Source organism: Pholis gunnellus (assembly GCF_910591455.1).
Source record: "Pholis gunnellus genome assembly, chromosome: 18".
In the NCBI taxonomy this organism is placed as follows: Eukaryota; Metazoa; Chordata; class Actinopteri; order Perciformes; family Pholidae; genus Pholis; species Pholis gunnellus.
The window spans coordinates 15364531-15384040 of record NC_136545.1 but is presented as its reverse complement, the minus strand read 5'-3'; the positions used below and the strand labels follow the sequence as shown (position 1 = coordinate 15384040).

Genomic DNA, 19510 nt, shown 5'->3' with positions numbered 1-19510 from the left:
GTCACTCGCGGAGCGACAATGTAAACATGTGTGTTCAGTCATGCGGAACGATGACGAGGATTTGAAGTGGAAACAAAAACTACTCTTATTTCCTTTTTCATCTTTGGTTTACAAATGAAGGCGCCTCTCATACACAGAGTCAGTTTCATTCATGAGTGATATCACCTCCTGATGATCTAATCCCTCACCAAAGTGCAGCTATTGCAACAAAGAAGTCTGTAGTTAAGATGTGTTTCGAAAAATGCACCCATTGTATTGCAGTGGAGAGATAGAAGGCTGTCAGCAGACTCAAAACAGTCAAAGAACACACTTGTTGTTACCTTGATGTGAGGATAGTAAATCACATAATCCATACTGTGGTAAACTATGAATCGCCTGATGAACCATCTCCATGTCTCCTCCACGCTCCTATCTCTGGCAATCCAGAAACGAGGCTCCCTGAGTGGGTCGCAAAGTCCCGGCCGCCTGGGTTAACTTGAGGACGGGGGTTCCTGACGGAGGAGCTGCTCGGCCAGTTTTTTGGCCTGGCTCAGAATGAGTGAGTGAGTGAGTGAGCACAGCTGAGAGGGTGTGAAAGAGAAAGGGAAGGAGGGGAGGGAGGTGAGGTTTGAAGAGGGGGTTGGGGAGTCCACACACACAGACACACACACACACACACACACACACACACACACACACACTCACATACCTCTCTTAAGAACTGTAATGGGAACAATAGACAGATCTCTCTGAAGGCTTGGGTTGAAAAAGGCCACTGGTTTGACACAGGGCATGACCCCATAAGCAAACATGGGATGCCCCATTCACACTGCAATGCTTTGTTAACATCTGCAACCGCAAACTGTTTAGAGCATAATAATGTCATAATATTGACTTTTTGCATGTGGTAGTAAGAGCGAATACACATTATTACTACTATTATTACTAGTATCACTTTGTTTTGGTGTTGTATTCAAACATTTAGAATAAACAAGTTAAATATAAATTAATGCAGACTTTAATTAAGTAAGTTAAACTAACATAGGCACAGTTAAAGTAATGACTAGTGAATAGTGGACTGTTTGGACAATTTGTTGTGACGTTGAGATTTCGAATTTGAACATTTAATGAACTAAACAGCTTCGTCAATAATGAACAATAATTGTTACTTGCAGCTCTACACGACAATAAAGCGCCTGATGGTTGAGAATGAAATGAAAACGGGAGATGCCGTCAATAGCTAGTTAATCGACTGGAAATTAGTTTAGCAACTATTTTCACAATAATACAAATAATTTCAGCAAAAACCCAAACATTCTCTTGTTCCTACTTCTTAAATTACTTCATAAACTTGTTTTTGCCTTGGAATCATTGAAAATGTAACATCTTTGGGTTTTGACTTGATAATTAAAAGTGTAATACTTAGTTGCAGTGACAAACTACACCTTTCATCTCCACATTATGATGGATGAGGATGTAAAAAAGTCATCAAATCTTACTCTTTCGTATCCTAATACCTTAAACTGTCATTACAACTTTAAACACATTAGTCATGCTGACAGACTCCTGGTGTAGAGCTCCTCTCTCTCTCTGCTATATCTTCCCTTGTATCTCTAATGGGTGTCCTGTTCCACCAGACTCCCAGTAAGGTATCGATGGCTAATTCTCTTCCTGGTGTTACGGTGGTCCTTGCCTGTTAATCGGCATAATCTGAGGGCAGACACCACAACATTAGCCTCCCCAAAGACATTGGCTGGTGCAGAACACAGAGTCCAAAGAGTTACTATGGCTATCCATTACCATCTGATGCTGAATGAGTAACAAAGTGAAAAGGAGTGGGGAGGTCAAAGGGGACAAAGGTTGTTTGGCTCTACTGTCCCTCTACAGGCGCCCATAGGGAGGAAGGTAATCACGGCGCCGCAAAAATGGAGAATAATGGCCACATCAACTCTAAATTCTCTGTATTCTTTGGTGCTGAAAGGCAAACATGATACCTTGCTGTTGAGTGAATACAGTTTTAATGAGTTGTCATAAAGTCGGGGGGGAAGCAGTGGGTCAGTCCAAAAAAGCAGAATGTCTCCTTTCTGATTTCATGCCAACTAAATAAAGAGCTGTGTCTGTGTGTGCTGCCAAGGCAGCTGTAAATACACCATTATGGAAGGGGAATCAATTTCAACTTTAGGAAAAGGAAACACGGCTCACACACGACTTTGAGTCCAGAGCTTGTGTTGGAACATAAGTCGGCATGATAATTCAAAAGACTAGAGACTAATACAGATGGAAAAGTGAAGAGCCTTTTATTCTGTTTCACCACATTTACTGCAAACCCAGCGTTGTCTATTCATTTTCAATCTTTTTCTTTTTCCAATTTACCTCTAACTAGATAAGAATACAGTACATCATGTTTGTGGACGGTTAATATACTGTATCTTAACAGAGTCTTGAGTTTCCTCAAGTTGGTGTGCATACTTCACTGAAATGGAAACCAAAGGCAGCCCTCAGGCAGGAAATGTGAATCAACAAATATAAAATATAAAATGTTTGCGTTGGAAAATGGCTGAATGGAGTGCAAAGTATGTGATTTGTAGTAAATGTAAAGAATAATACTAAAGAAAACTAATCCTGGAATGATCCATTAATGTTTGACTTAGTTTGAAAGTGTTAACAGCCCAAAACTGAAAATTGTAATAATAAATCACAACTGACATTTATAGCAGCTCTCGCTAATTGCCATGAAACCACAAGCGTTCCTATTTATTTCTGTGGTGACTTGCAGTATGACGTGAGATTAATTCCAAACATCTTTAAACTATGCATGACAAGACTTTGAGGTTTGTTAAAATACCAAAATCCTTAGGAGTCAACGGTTAAGACCACTCACAGCTTTGGTGACTACTGAACGGGGGGGCTTAATATCCCATTAAAATGTTAGGAGTGTTGAGTTTTGGTGAGGGCCGGCAGCTGTTGTCACTCGAACACTTGCACGCAAATGCTGGGAGGCTGAAACATTACATCAGTAATACAAGCAGACTGATACTTTAGAAGAAGCTACTGGAAAGGTGCAGTACATACAGATCCAACAGGAAAACCCTAGAGTGGCTCTGCCGGAGAGCTCTCGAAAGTCAACCTGGCAGAAGTTCTGAATGCACTTTTGGCCGGGTATCCTCACCATATTATATGAATTCATGTGTCCGTGTGAAACATGTATGCATCCTCGCGGTTACATAAACACATCTCACTGTGACAGATCCCCGATTGGACAAGTGTGTATATCATGCACTCGCGGCCATGAGACTGTAAATCTGTGTGGCGTACATGCCAGGAATTCCTACTTGGTGTGTACTCTGTGACCCGAATGATCGCCCACAATGTTTGTCCGATATCCACATTTGTTTCGATTTTGATACGGGACGTTGTCAGTGCTAAGCTTCATACACACACAGATGTAGACAAGGATGCAACTGCTAAAATGTTTTTTTTGTAGGATGATGTTTCATCAAGAAAATTTGATTTTTTTTTCCTGCAGGAGAACATGTCATTCCCCTCAATCTGCTGCTTTGTTTTAGATGTTACAGCTTTCATCTTAATTACCTGGAAGGAATAGACGTAGACAAGCTTCCTGGCACCTCTGCGAAGGGACTGAACCTCCTTTTTAAACCAGAGAATGAAACAAGGACTTGACAAAGTACCTGTTGCTCGGCTCACTAATACCTGCTAATATCACCTTTCAGCGCTGATGAGGGCTTCGGGGGCAGATGCACACCTGCACTCCCCACAGCCAAAATTGGTAGGTTGAGTCAGCCTGGCCTTTGGGAAAGCCGTTTGAACTTTTCAGACGGGGTTATTGAAACTTCTGGTTTATTGTTTGGCTGCTTACGTTTTCTGTCCTTCCTTCGTGAGAAACCAAAGAGAACCGGCAACGTGGGAGGATCAAAAGGGAAACGGCAAACCACTTGAGTCTGGCTGGATATGCTGTTGGTGAAGACAGAGAGACAGAGAGATGCAACAAAAAAGATCCTGACAGCTGAGTTTTAAGACAAATGCTTCCTGTGATTTTCATTCACCTGAAGTAATGAATTCAAGATGAACTCACACTGGTTATGTGTCATAGAAGCATGAATCAACATTTTCATTTGCTTGATTGCTTTGGGAGATTGAAGGGGCCTGTCAGAGGTGAACATTATTGTTGATGGAGAGCAGATAGACGTGCATCAGTCATCACCCTGCATGAGCCTTTTCCACCACTTCATATTTCTTCTTGGTAACTGATGAGGTGGAATATAAATGACACCATTTTTTGGTGATCCCGGAGCGGAAGCATCCCCGTCACTGGGTAATAAACTCGCGCTTGTGTCCGTCTGTGCCAGATGTTTTCAATGTATGATTCTGCACACATATCTGTGTGAAGCATGCACCTACCCCCAAAAAACAACAACCTCCTGTTGCCTCGTCGTCCAATTATTTAGACGGCCAATGGACTTTCGACGAGATAAGCTCGCTTTCATTTTGGCCATCGCAGCAGTCCTGTCTGCTTTGCCGCTCCACATCCGCCTTGTTTTCTCTGACAAAGCTGGCCAAAGCACTGTCGGCCTGGGAGGGCTGCTGCAGTGCGGGAGGGGGGGGGGGGGGGGAGATTGGTGGTGATCTAAGTGGTGAGACAGGGAAATGCTGACAATGTGGTCGGCCCTTTGTGTGTTGCTGAACTGTTGCTGATGTTGTTCGGTTAGTTCTTTGGAACAGTGTACAGTGCTGCATAGATTAACAGTTGTTCACTGTATATCGTGTTGATGCCCGTTATAGCAAACTGGAAGTGGTCTCAGGGCTGTAACTAACACTTTTACGATTAGTGATTAATCTGCAGCTTTTTTCAATTAATTCATAAATCTTTTGGTCCTATACATCACAATTTTCCAAACACCAAAGTGATGTTCTCAAATTGCTTTGTAATCCAACAGTCCAAAACCCAAAGGGATCCAGTATATTATAAGATTACGAAAAAGTAGCAACTTCTTACATTTTAGAAGCTGGAGCCAGCAAATGTTTGGCGTTTCTTCTTAACATTTACTCAAACAGCGAATCGATTAATTTTTGGTCCAATAATTGTATCAAGTCTGCTCCTTGTTATCAACCCATCCGACCCTGTGAACACACCGGATCACTTCATTATTGCAGTCAAAGATTAAAAACAATGAATGTCAAACAGAGCTGGTCACAGTACAACAACGGTGCTAGTAGTTAATATTGTTAGGGTATGCCCACTTATTGGCAAATCATTTACTTTTATCGTCTCGTCATTTATTACTTGCTTTTCCAACAGGCAAGTAGTGAAATATGTTTTGAATTCAACCAGCAGATTTTTCTGACGTGCTTTCTCTCAAAACATATAAAACACCTCTTTCTCTCTTTCCTCCTCACCTACGTCGAGGATTCTTGAAATCTCATTTCTGCTGCAACATTCACAGTGTTTCTCCTGTCTCGCATATGTTGCTTCAGATTTTTTGCCTGAGAACGTCTTTACCATGATGGATTTACAGGCAGCCTGGGAGCCATGAATTCACAAGCGTGTTCGGTTATCTGCCTCAAGCAGTGAAGCACAGTGAAATGTGATCCAGCTATGGGAATGTTTTTTTGCTTAGCATGATTTTCCTTCCTCTGGCAAGATTTTCTCTTTAAAGCTAGTAAAACCATACCTGGGAGGTACTACTTATATGGTCTAAAAAGCTTATGATATTATACAACTTATTCCAATGGCTCAGATGTTTAAATCCCATTCACATCATTTCAGTGAAGTCAGTCTTGCTTAACACTTAAAAGTTAATCGTGTGCATAGGAACTTTGTACTAGTCTTCTTTTTTCTGAAATTGAAATATGTAACTTTTTCTTAATTCATATGTCATGATAAGTAGGGTGCAGTGCACTAAAACACACACAAAATGGAGTGTGTATTGTTAGAGTTGCTCTCAGTACTCTGCTGAAGAGAAATCCCTGTGTGGTTCGTTGGTGTCGGGCTGCATATGTGAACAAAGTTGTATAAAGCCTTTTGTGACCCGCTCATCGCATCTCTGATTGAGGCTAGCGGCCCGAGGCAGCATTAGCCGCTACTAGCATACCACGCCCGGATCTCTGACCGAACTGTTGGTGGTTGAGTTGCATTGTGGGTAATGTACTGCAGAATTTGAGTAATAAATCAATGCATCAATTCTGATACTTATACATTTTTTTTTTTTTTTTTAAGTATCTGAGTTTTATACAGAATATATATAATTAAACTGCAGCGTAGTTCATTAATGAATGGCCATTCATCCTTTCAAGCAGCACCACAGGGATAAGCCCCACTTTTAAAAGAAATCATTGCATATGAAACATTTTGCAAGAAAAAAAGACTCAGTTAGTCACAGAGCAGGTCTGCAAATGTTGGGTGCTGTCTACAAATAAAAAGTATCCCGCAGCGGTGTCACTTCGACACCAAAAATAGGAATGCAAGCATCATAAACTGGTCATCTGAAATCACAGCTGCAATAAACACAGGCTATGAACTGTAACTTGTAAAACACCCATCTGCTGACATGATGAATGACCAGCAAAAGGAAAATAAACTTTCTCAATGAGAACGGAGAGCAATTTGCAACGCGGCAAGTATCTTTGAGTCTTAGGTTTAGGACAAGTAAAGCTGTCTGAGAAATCCTTTCACCCCTTCCTCCAGTCGGAACTGACACTTAAAACAGTGCAAAAGTCTAATTATATCTTTGCCGTCATTCCAAACCAGATGCAAACGTGTTAGTATGCATTACTGTTGTGTAAAGAGACAGACCTGGGTTGGAGTTAAGATCCATGGGGTGCAGAGGAAGACGTGCCCCCTTCTCAGCTGGAGGTTGAGGGAGCAAAAGCCACGCTGTCGCTGCTCACCGCCGGACCCCCGGTGCCACTTCTTCATCTGTTCTTGTTCGGGGCCACAGATAAATGTATCTACTTCTGTTTCTGCTCAAACTCACTCCGCGCTACCACTTCCTGCTGTCCTTTGCCTCTCGCTTTCCTCTTATTTAACTGTAACTCTTTCGCCTAAAACTTCATTCTGTCAAGTCAATGGCAGGTCAATGTGACACACCAATCAGCAGCACTCAGGCGAGGTCAGGCCGAGGCTAGTCATGTCTGCCTCTCAGGAAGCCTTTCCTCTGCATGCACTTCTGTCAAAGGAGCTGAAAGAGCAGAGGAAGCATGTTTCTAAGTCGCACACGCGAAAGAAGTGAGCGGCCCGAATGAAACCGAGTGAGACAGCAAGCTGAAGGCAAGATGGTCTCTGACGGAAGGGGAGAGGCGTGGGGTGGGAGCTGGTGGTGGTGGTGGAGGGGGAGGGGGAGGGGGAGGGGGAGGGGAGCGCCGTAAATCAAGCAGCCCTCCCCAAAGTGGAGACCTGTAAATCTGGTGAACGAAGAGTTGGCACTCTGCCAAATGACTCATCCACAGCGCTCTATAAATACAGCCGTGCAGGGTCGATGAGGCTGCTGCTACTGGTGGCCAAGAAGCCCTGAGACACTGGGGTTCCTCCCTCTTGGAGGAAGGTCTTTAATAGCCTCCTTATCGTTTTTCAATCTCACCCAGACTTGAAGGCGAACCACACATCATTGGCTTACGTCAAATGGAGAGTGTCCCTTTGAACTTGGACTTGGAGGGTGATACAAATTTAAGACCGACACACTACCTGTTGGATTTAACTCAGAGGGGGGAAAAAACGGCTTGTGGGGAGACTTCTAAATGTTTATCCAGACAGAAATCAGTTTACATACCGTTGGTCTGAACATTCAAGTCAAGTGTCCCCAGCAGACAAACATACTGTAGTAGCCCAGCTGAAACCTCACCGGAGGCCAAAATGTGCCCTCGCCAACCTGATACATGGGAGCAGGGGTTGTGGACGGGGGCTAGAGTGGGAAGCTAATGGAGGACATTGCTATGTGACATGTCAAATACCGACCCCCTCAATAAGGCTTTTATGTAAGCATCGGAGTTTCCTGTCCCGTCTCTCTCTTTGGCCTGAGACTTGGCCTGTTTGCAGGCCTCAGTGCATTTTCCTCCAGAGGTTCTCACTCATGCAGACTCTCGCACACACGGGAAGAAGCAGGCCTGGAATTCTCTCACAGGAGCCTAGATGAGAATGAGGCGGATATTCCAACGACATACAAAGGAATGCAGCTTATTGTTTGGACTTGCTGAATTCCCCGACCTGCTTTTTGTCACGTATCTCTTTGAATCAACAGCTCATCGCATGAGAGTCTGGATGAGATGCCAAGAATTGTATATATGGGTCAAATAAATGTGTGAAACATTCCAAGGTTGTGTTTTCTTCAACTGCATTTTTCATTCTCAATATCTTCCGCACCATTTGTTGTCCTTCACAGCTCAGGTAGAAAACCATTTACCACCACAAGCCGCTAGTTTATCATCTTTTCATTATCTGACAGCTTCGTGAACACCTTGTTGCATGCACAACATGAGAAGTGAAGCAGGCAACATTGCGTATCCACTCATCCTACACGTTATGCTCTTGTGTTGTTGTTGCAGCTGTCTTTTCCCATTTAGTGGTTGATCAATCATAGCTTCATGAAAAATGGGCTTCATCATTCACTCCGCAGTTTGAGTCATTATAGGAGCTCCCACGAGCTTCGGTTCCATCGCTAAAATACATAAACGGCACACTGTGTTGTTACAGAGACACACGAGAGGACTGCAGATGCTGAGATACTGACAACATCAGTGTTTATGTGCTGTTACAAAGTAGTCACCTCCCTCTTGCAAAACAAGACTGTCGAATCACATGCCTTCACATAGTGTGCCTTCACAGAAGTGAGGGGAAACATATGGTGCATCTTTTCTTAAGGGATTGTTCAACATTTTGGGAAATGATTTGCTCTCTTGCTTTCGAGATAAGAAGATTGATACCACTGTCATATTTGACTGATAAATGCGAAGCTATAGCCGGTTAGCTTAGCTTAGCTTGAAGACTGGAAAGTGTTTTATGCCGTCAAATGAGACTTCCAGAAATCTCTGCTGGTTGCCATCTTATGCTAAGCTAAGCTAACTGATGGCTAAAGCTTCATATATAAAGGACAGCTATGAGGGTGGTATCGATCTTCTTTTCAAACTTTTGGCAAGAAAGCAAAAATGTTCTTTCAAATCATTTGAGCTCACAACAAGAGTCAATCTCTCTGATTTTAGCCTCACTCCATAACCCCCCAAAAAACTGGAGCCTTCTCCTCTCAGCTGGATGTGAAAGTTCATGTCTTTTCTAAACAGGCATTACTTCAAACTGTGAAATGTTAGCCATCACACTCAGCATCAGATAACCTTATAAGGACAATATCTTCTACAAACTGCAGATTCCACCCTGTCACTGAACTCAACACTGTCCAGACCGTCTGCCGTAACGAGAAATTCCCACACAGAAGGGAGGCATACTTATCGGAAGGATTTGAATGCCCCCCTTCAACAATGACCATTATGAAGATCTCCTCTGCTGCTGCAGCTCTAGCAGCCCAGACTCCCACAGCACCTCCTGCAATGATACTTTGGGAAAACCTGGTCAGTGACCTTCTCCTAATCCACAAAGCCACATGTAGTCAGGATTTGCAAACTCCGAACCTTGCAACAATCTGTGAGAGGGTCAAAAAGATGTTGCCTCTGCTTTGAGAACCAGCAGGCGACTGCATTGTTACTTTTAAATCCATTTGACAGTCAGCCAGTTTTTTTCTCCAGCACTTTGTCGCAGGCTTTCAGAAGAAAGGAGTTTTCTGAGATCTGTTTGTGGACACAATCCCCAAATTGTAATGCATTTTCTAACTATCTCAGCAGCCTCTGCCAAGGAAATGTTCTCACACTCCAACATTGTCCTCCTTTTTCTCCTGAATAAAGGATGTGGTTTTTTTTTTTTTCAAACTGCTTCTTACAACTTCCAACTTTTTCCCCAGTTTGAATGTCAGCATTTCCCAGCCTCTTCAAAGGCACGCTAAGCAACGTCCTGACTTCGCCTTCTGGAACACTGAATGGTTTTCCAGAACTCCATAAGGAAAATATAAAAACTAACCTCCATTGCATCTATTATCTGCACCCAACCCAAGCTTCTGCTTTGGCAACGAGGCAGCAGCAGCCACGCTTGCATGTAAATAACTATAAACCAAAGAACTGGCCAAATTTTAAATTCTGACCTGATGGTATAGCGATATATGAAATGTTATGGGATTACTAAAGTTAAAACAAATCCTCCTGAGGGGGACATGTGTGTACCAAATCCCATCACAGTCATAGAGCCACGCCACTAACATGTCAACAAAAATCACACAGTATATGCTGTTTACTTCAATGTCAACACAATTCACTATGAACACAATCTCAAATATTTTCCCCTGAGGTCCCCCCGGGGGAAAATGTTACCAATGAAGCCATTGGCTTCATTGTTTTCAACGTTGAATGTGTCACCAGTGCAAGAAGCTTTTTAGTTATTGGATTGTGGGTTTAGAATATTAAGGAACATAAAACTGACTGACATCATGACCAAGTTCAATATGAAAAAAACGTCTCTGTTGCTGTGTTACTATGTTCTCACTTCTTTGCTGATATCCACTGCATGTGTCTGTCTGACACGGCCCTCTGTAACGCTGGGTGCTTGGGATCATAAATCCAAGACATCAAGAAAACAACAACAAGGAATGTGAATCTCAGAGGCCCCATATGACAAATGTCAACAGAAGCAGATTGCCAGGCCACAACTCCTCCAGGAGGCCATATGCTGCTGTGTCACAGACAGCAGGTTATTGACTTCATATGCACGCTGGGAAAATATGGATGTGCATAAACATGTCCACACACACACACATAAACACGCACACACTGAGGAAGAGAGGGAGGGAAGAGAAGTTCAGTTTCTGACCTTTTTGAAAATGTCATATCACAAAGGGAATTCTTGAGAGGGAAAGGACACAAGCTCTGAAGGGACAGACTAGCGAGGGACGTACACATGTTGATAGTAGAGACTTTTATCTGCAAAACACAATCTTGTCACTCTTGCTTCTCCCGTTTCGTCATTTCTGCCAGTAATATCCATAAATCACTGCTTTTCCCTCTTAATGCATGCCTCGATACTGCTGCTTTAGTCCTCCTGGATTTATGGTGCATTAGAAGCTGTGTGGGCTCTATGCATCCAATTGCTAATTAAATCAATACATCAAAACATGGAGTCTGAAACAGAGAGCTGCGTCTTGTTTATACCCTGTGTGTCAGATTAATTTGATCAAACTCGTGTGCAGATTAATATATATTCTATCTATGGCAGTGCAGTGGGTGTAGGAGCTGCAGGACTCATTTTATTTCCTGGAGCTTTTTCATTTATTATCGCTGTGTGGAGCGTTCCTTGAAATTCAATAGCTGAGCTTGCATTTTACTTGAATTATGACATTTTAGTTTTTCTCTTTGATCTTTATTTGTGGGACTAAAACTTTCTTTTCCCTTTGATATGTGCTTGTCTTATCTTGTATATTGTATATGCACTGCCATACCTTTTCCTTTGAAATCTGCTCTATGTTAACTATTTCTATGACAGTGTTTCATTTGTTTTAATTATATGCACCTGATCTGTCTGTACTGCCGCTGTGCTGTAATCTTCATTCTCCTGTTTAATTAATTTTGTTCATATTTATATTTCACGTAACTCTTTTATAATCCTGTCTTTTTCTATCGTCTTGTGTCTCTTTTCTATCTTGTCTTAAAGCCTTTTTTATGTCTTATGTAAAGAACTTCGAATGTTCTCATTGTTAAAAGGTGCGATAGAATCAAACCTCCATTTCCCTGATCATACCCACATGTTTAAAAGATCATGGAGCGTGACATGCCTGCACACTGAGAACGGTGTTATCAAAAACCCAAACTCTGTATTGTAAATGCATGAATGAATACACAATGAAGAATAGGAAGTCTAAGATTTTGTGAGCAAAAATAGAAACTGAAATTGAAGCTGCAAATGAAGCCGTGAGGCTGTTGTCGGATCAAAATAGTCCAAGGTCTTTTAGGCATTCCATAAACACCAGTTTAATGTGTGCATAGTAGAGCTACACATAGCATGATATGATAAAAAATATGATTGCAGTTAAAGCTGCACTAGTGGTCGTCGAATCGTTCTTTATACAGAAGGACACACACACACACACACACACACACACACACACACACACACACGTACACAGCACACATACAGCCAATGCCAGCACCAGAAGTTATCCATGACTAATGTGACATGGGGGCCTATTTGAAAACCTCCTTCATACATCCTGACAGTGAAGTGTCAGGACCAAAGATTAATATGCGTTCTCAATTACTCCAGTGGGAGCTTCCTTAACCTTAAACCCCGACGCCTGAAGGGTTTTAGTCTCAGCCCATAACCCCCCCTCCCCATGCTGGCTTGGGCCTTTTTTTAATTTATCTTTTATTTAATTCACCCATCCATCTTCCCATCATCAACTTTAGGTGCTTAAAGTCCACATGCCAATTTACAAGTAACTTCTGGCTTCCTCACAATGAACAGTACAGCGGTCCGTGGTCTTATAATTGCGCGTCTGTCTTCACCCCGTAATAGCAGTCATTCAGTCGTTACTTTTTAATTAGAAGTCTGACTATATAGTTTCAGGTAAGATTAACAGGCCATCCTGATAAAGCACATTTCCAGACTGATCACACAAGGGCAGATTGTGTTCAGTTCTCGCTCATTAACTAGATTAATAATGATAAGAAGGTGCTCTAAAAATCTCTCCGAACATCCCCTCTGTGCTTGTCAGAGTCTGATTTACTCACACTCTGCCTCACCTGCCGACATCATATTTACAGCGTGATTATCATAAGTCAATCACATAAGTCACATGGTGTAAATTAGACATTCACCTCAGTGACATATGACACTCATAAGTCACTGCAGAGGTCACCAAGGTGGCCACCTATAGGCTTCCCATCAGACATACATGTCAGGATCGTGATGGAGGATTAATCATGGATGCATTTACATATGCTCAATACATTTTATCACTAATGAGATTTGTGTTGATGGCAAAGCAATAATAAGCAATATAACAAAGGTTTGACAAAAATGCCAACTCAAGGTGCACAAAGTAGCCTCATATAATATAAGCTTAATATATGCAATAAAAATGATATTCTGCAAAGCATTTGTAAATGTATTTAGTTCCCTTATGCTCTTTATAGTCATAATTGTACATGTAGACATTAACTCACATTAACATCAGCACAAAGACGACATTTTTGCAGAATTCATACAGACTGAATTATACAATGTTAGTGCATTGCTTTCGTGTCATCATATGAAACTGGATTCCTTTCTGTTCAATACAAAAGAAGATTAGCATTGACAGAGCTGGATTAGAGGATTATCCCCAGCACTGCAACGCCTTAGAAATCCACATGAGGGCACTAGCACCTTAATTTAGAAATTCTCACTTCAGCATCACCACAACTCACGCTCAAAATGAGGATATGCCTGGACATTACTTTACTTTGTACTATAAGCTGAAGCCAACCATAATCTTTGATACTGGTAAAAGAGGAAACCGCTACTCTTCAGGTATGTGTCATAGACTCTTCGTCCCTGGAAACAGCATTCCTGCTTGAGGCCGTCCACCTGCACCATGGCAGCATGATCCCAAGGTCCTCTCATGAATAAAGGGACGGTGGCCTCCGGGGATGAGCTCGGGAAATATTCCCATAATTCAGCAGGGGTGTGACTTGCTGTGGCCTGACCAGCCACTCTAACAGGGCTACCAAGAGAAACGGAGAGGGTGAGCAAAAAGCCTGAGCCTGGGGCAACGAGAGAGAGATATACTGAACTCTACAGCCACAGTTTATTAGAGCTCGGGGATACGGGGGCACACTGTTTCTCCATCAAAAACACAGCAGGGTGTGTTTCCTGTGTTGATTCTTGTTTTATAGGATCGGGATGATTAATAACAGTTGGACCAGGGGGAGTGACAGTTAAGCTACAGGTATTTATGCAGCTTTGACGGATAAATAGATGAAGAGTCTCTGCCTTTTTTGTCTGAATTCATCATTCGCTAAAGGCAGGATCTGCCCGCTCATTCTATTGCGTTCTCAAAAACCCAGAGTTTTGTTATATCACACAGCTGTAATCAGATCATACCTGACATTCCTGGGAGGATTCACTGACATCAGTTAACACTGCACACCGATCCTGAGCAGCAGCGTGTTATATGTTATATGTATCCCAGATATATGAACTGTTACTTTTTCTGTGATCCCTTTGGAAGTAGCAGAAATAGTTTGCAGGTGCATCCAAATATGGCTACACAGAAAATGTCCTCTAATGTAATCCTCAAGCACGGCATAAACTCCTGCACAGATAATCTGGGAATTAACCATTGAATGCCGTAAACAGAAATGTTGACAGCTGTATTCATGCATTTTGGTTGTTATTCCTCTTCTCTTTAGCTCAGGCCCATGTGTGCTTGCACGTGTTGTAACGTGTCCGTGTGATGGGAGGAACTCCGCTGGTGCTTTAAGCCTCAAAGTGTGGGCGAGCAAAACAATAGCCCCATTGTGTCTGTACCTGTGTGTCTCAGTCAGACGGTTGCAAAATGAAGACATAACCATGATTCCAGTCTAAATATTGTTAGCCATGTGGTGAATCTGCTTCACGAGCCCTCCTCCTCTCTTCCTCTTGCGATTCTCTCTGCAGGTTTAACACACATCCTCCAGATGTGGATTTGCACAGTGAAAGAAACAAAAACAAGAGAGAAGAATAGAAAAAAAACCCATCTGATTGTGCACACTTCATGTACTTTCAAGCTTTTCAAGTAAATGAGTAAAACTTTCCAGAAAAGCTTAAAATACAGAGTTGTGTGTTGATCTGAGAGCAGAGTCTCCCTCCCATTGCAGATGTCCTGATGCTGCTATTCAAGCCCCTGGCAGTCACCCGATAGCCGGCTCGTGTTTAGACCTCACCAGCGCCCTTAGAAGACAACGGGCATCTCTGTACAACTCCGACTTCCACCCCATTTCCCGTGCTCGAAACCCCCCCCCCCCTCAACACATCCCGTCTGTCTGTCTGCCAGAGACTGTCCGTGTGTTGTGTTCAAACTGCACAGCCCCATTTAGACCAGTGGAATATATGTGTTGTGTTTTCCTCTCATTTGCTCGCTCTGCTTCTCTGAGACCTCTTTATTTGCCGTCTCACAACAAGACATGTTCTTGTTTTCCATCAGTATGAGGGCGTAGTGGAGGTTGAGGAATGGCGAAAGCAGTTTAGTGTATTTCAAAGAAACTCTCTTCAAGACTGTTGAGTCCTCGCTGCGTTTTAACAACCAGTGAGGCCCTTGTAGTGAACATGCTGGTAGTCACACTTTAGCCTGAGTGAGTAATTTAACAGCGTTTAAGACACAGCCATAACAAGCCCGGGCCTTTGATGGTTTGAAGAAGAACATTTACTACAGACATTGTGGCCAGTGGAGTGAAGTGTGAGCAAATAGAGAAACCATAGCTGTGAATAGAGCTTGTGTACTGGAACTACACAATAATACCAAGAACAGATACTTGGAATTCAAGAAATGTCAAAATGGGACGAAGTAACCTTTGAAAGAGGAAATAACAAAATCTCAGTTGTTCAGATGAAAAGAACACGAGCCTTACTTGGTCTGGAGTAGCTTCTGGTGGCTAATCTGAGCTAATCTTAGCAGACGCAAGCAAGTCAGTCTTGCTCAGTTTGCTGACCAAGCTGCAGTGTTTGACTAGTTGGGGGTGAGGATGTGTTGGTATAACTCCTCTCTACTTGTGCAACTGTTACACATTGCATTAGCATTTACCCCCTTCACACATTTCTCACTTGTGGGTAAAAGGTAAATTCACACTTTGATAAAATGATCCACCTCTAACTATAATTCCGATTATTTTCTTAATACAAATAATGTAAATAAATAGGAAATTACCTGTGTGTATACTATCTAACAGCATTTTATTCAAAAAAGAAGGAAAAAAAGAAAACAACACTACTGAATAGGGACAACTTTATGCAAATGTTACTCATACAATAATGAAAACCTGATTATGGTCAATTATGACCTGGGTTTAAAAAAGAAAAACGGAGATATGAGGGTGAAGTCATTCATTATATTGGGCAACAGGTAACCGCCCAGGGAATTTGAACTTAAATGCACCACGAACATTTCCGGATACGAGTTAGTGGGAAAAAATCATCTCTATTCATCTTTAGTATTTATTCCCTAATGGCATAACAATACTGCAACTGCTGTGTGTTAGCACATCTTTCAAAGCACATGATCTGTATTCATTTGTTAGTACTTTTGACTTTTGTTCAACAACTATTTGTACTTCAATCCCTAAACATGTAACTGTATTAGAAAGTAAAACATTATTATCTTGGCTGCTTCGAAGTCATGCAGTACTGAAACAATGGCACGAGCTGCTGTTTTAAACTTCTCTCTAACAGATATTTGATCACATTCACCATCACAATGTGCCACAAACCATTTAATAAGCTGCTATAAAAACCTCCGTATCCAACATAGATGACCAACACACTCCAACAGATGAGAACCTTTAAGGTGAGAGGAACAAGGCAGCTGGGAGCAGCACACAGTGGAAATAATGTCGACTGCTAAAGAGAAGACTGACTCACTGGATTTCAAATTTCCTTTCCCCTCTTTCATGTATCTTTTTTTTACAGATGAAAACAGTTTGTAGTGGCGGAGACCCGGTAAACACATCACTGAGTCTCATAAGTCAAGAGAAATTGAAAAGCTAGCAATACAAAGACACATATTTTCTCCAGAGGGAAAGCAAACGTAGATGTAACCAGAAAACCAATTTCTGTTCACATGCTTCATATGTTACGGCACATATAGCACCTGGAATGGGGGGAAATGAAACTGAGACTCAGAGGGGGCACAACGAGCCAGCGAGGCATGTGTTTAATTCTTTAGTGTACTGTTTTGAAGTCTTACTACCTCACAATTCAAAATGCATGGGAGTAGGACTGATGTCACCTGGCAACAGGGTCCAGATCAGAGATAAAATAAAAATTGTCATCTTTATATTTCCAGGGAAATTTGTTCTGGATGTCACCAAAGCCTCTTGCATGCATCTCTAAGTAATGTTGAGTGTGGAATTATGTGGCACACACATTTTTCTTTTACAGACCGTAGCAATGGTTCTGTCAACAGCATAGAAATACAATGTTACCACTTATTTATTTGAAGTTTTCAGCTGGAGTACATGGGTATCAAAAAGAGAAGTGACGATATAAAGTTTTGTTTGTGAAACTTCCCTTTTGTTCCTTAGGTGACACATTTATTTTTACAATACGTGTTTTGTGCAAAACAGCTTTTATTTAACCGAGCATTGCCCAAATGCATAAAGCATAACTGATTATTTGGACACTTTTTTTTAGATCCGCCTGGATGTTGTCAATCATATCGGATAGAAAACTCTCTTCCATGTGTGCTGATACATCAAAATGTATTCTACCATGACATAAGCACACAAGCATTATGGAAACTTAACTGTTGTGTTGTTTCTCTATAACACAACCGTGAGAACTATTAATCACAAGTTGACAAGTTGACTTTGCCTCATTTCTCTGTGGCTGCAACCGAAAGTGCATGAAATTATCTCTGCAGGGAACTGTTACTCCTCATCTTATGTGGAAACTATATAAAAAACAAAAACCAGCAAGGTCATTCACAACCAAAAACAAAAACACCATCAAAAGTCTCTCAAGCGAATCTGCGACACACCTGGACTTTTCATCTGTCAGTTCTGGCCAACTGCCCAAATTACTTATTTAGTTTTGGCTCAGTCTCAGCCTCTAATTTATCTTTTACTGACAAGTGTTATCTGCACCATTATCTGCTGGGTCACACTATTTTTGAGTTTGTGTGGTCCACTGGGAGCCACAAATCATGTGAGAAAATGTCTTATATATATATATATATATATATATATATATAATCTGGTTTCCTCTGAGATAAAGTGCAGTGGAGAGAAATGAAAGATAAATAAAATGCAGTAGTCGTTGCAAACATCCGGCGTTTTCTGCAGTGTTTTACTGTGGATGGATCAACTGGTGCTACAGCTGTCTCTATGTCCCCAGTGTATATGTGTGTTTTTAAATATCTATTCCATAGACTCACATTCCTGGCATCGCTCCGCCTGGGAAAATACCCCACTATTCCTCTGTGTTGTATTCAAACACGTTTCCATACAGTCTCCTGGCATCTGTGCAAGTGTTCGTCTGTGTGTGTGTGTGTGTGTGTGTGTGTGTGTGTGTGTGTGTGTGTGTGTGTGGTCAGTGGTTTAAGTCAGCTTGTGAGCCAAGCTCCTAAACTAGAGGAATAGTTTTGGGAAGTGCACTTATTCGCTTTATTGCCGAAAGTTAGATGAGATGATCGATACCACTCTCATATCTGTCCGTTAAATACAAGGCTACAAGAAAGCAGCCAGTTAGCTTAGCTTAGCATAAAGGCTATAAACAGGGGTAATCTGGGGTGTTATGTCAAACACAAACATGTGTTTGTTGTTAAACAAAAACTTCTAACTCTTGGTTTTTACATTTGTATGGATTTAACATACAAAGGCACTGATAGACTTATGTCTGTTTTTTAACCTTTGTACAAAGCTAGTTTATTTCCCCCTGCTTCCTGTCTTTAAGCTAAGCTAAGCTAACCATCTGCTGGCTAAAGCTTCATATTAAGTGTGTAAATATGAGAGTATCAATCTTCTCATCTAACTTTCGGCAACTGATGAGCATATTTCCGACAAAAATATCCCTTTAAATTACTAACAGTATATATCAAAGTTACATTTATCACATTTTACAACTCTATCACTCTTCACATATGCAAACAGCAGACAAACAAATGGCGTTGCGTGCCTTTGAAAGCAGCAATAATTGCTTTCTTAGATGATTCTCACAGAGTTTATGACTTCATGCAAATGTCTTTGCTGCAGACAAGAGTGATCCCAACCTCTAGTCAACATCGCTATGATCATTTTGTCCTCAGTAAAGATAACAAGTGATTCAATTGCTCTCATCTTTTCCTACCTGGAATGACCTCGAAGAGAAATTTCCCCCCTTCATCGCCGCTGGTTGGATGCTCTGTAACTTTGTTTCCAGGTAATAAAATGGCTCCCTGTGGAGAAGAAAGAGCAAACTGATCAGATGCAATATCCCAAACAGAGTATTTTTAGTTCAAATATTTAGGACTGAATGCTGAGTCACACTGACTGTCTTTCGGAAAGTAAATCTGTTTTGTTGATATTTTTCAGTAAGGAATATTTATTTTCACTGTATGGTACAGATTATTTTTGCACAACCGTCCTGTTCTCTTGTTCCTAAACTCAGCAGCACACCAACTCTCCCACATTATCACAGGAGAAGTATCTTTAAAACACTGACATGTTTGTTAAAGGACTTTGCATTGTCAAGATCACCAGGGGACGGGTCCGGATGATG

General features: G+C 41.6%; 1 protein-coding gene across 1 annotated transcript in view; it reads right to left on the bottom strand.

Moving 5' to 3' along the window:
• The window catches only part of arhgap24 (Rho GTPase activating protein 24), a 58540-nt gene that overhangs the window by 17673 nt on the left and 21357 nt on the right, over positions 1-19510 (bottom strand). The window contains exon 3 of the mRNA XM_079179696.1: positions 19100-19187. Within this exon, the coding sequence (XP_079035822.1) occupies positions 19100-19187 (88 nt within the window). The remainder of the gene's footprint in view (positions 1-19099; positions 19188-19510) is intronic.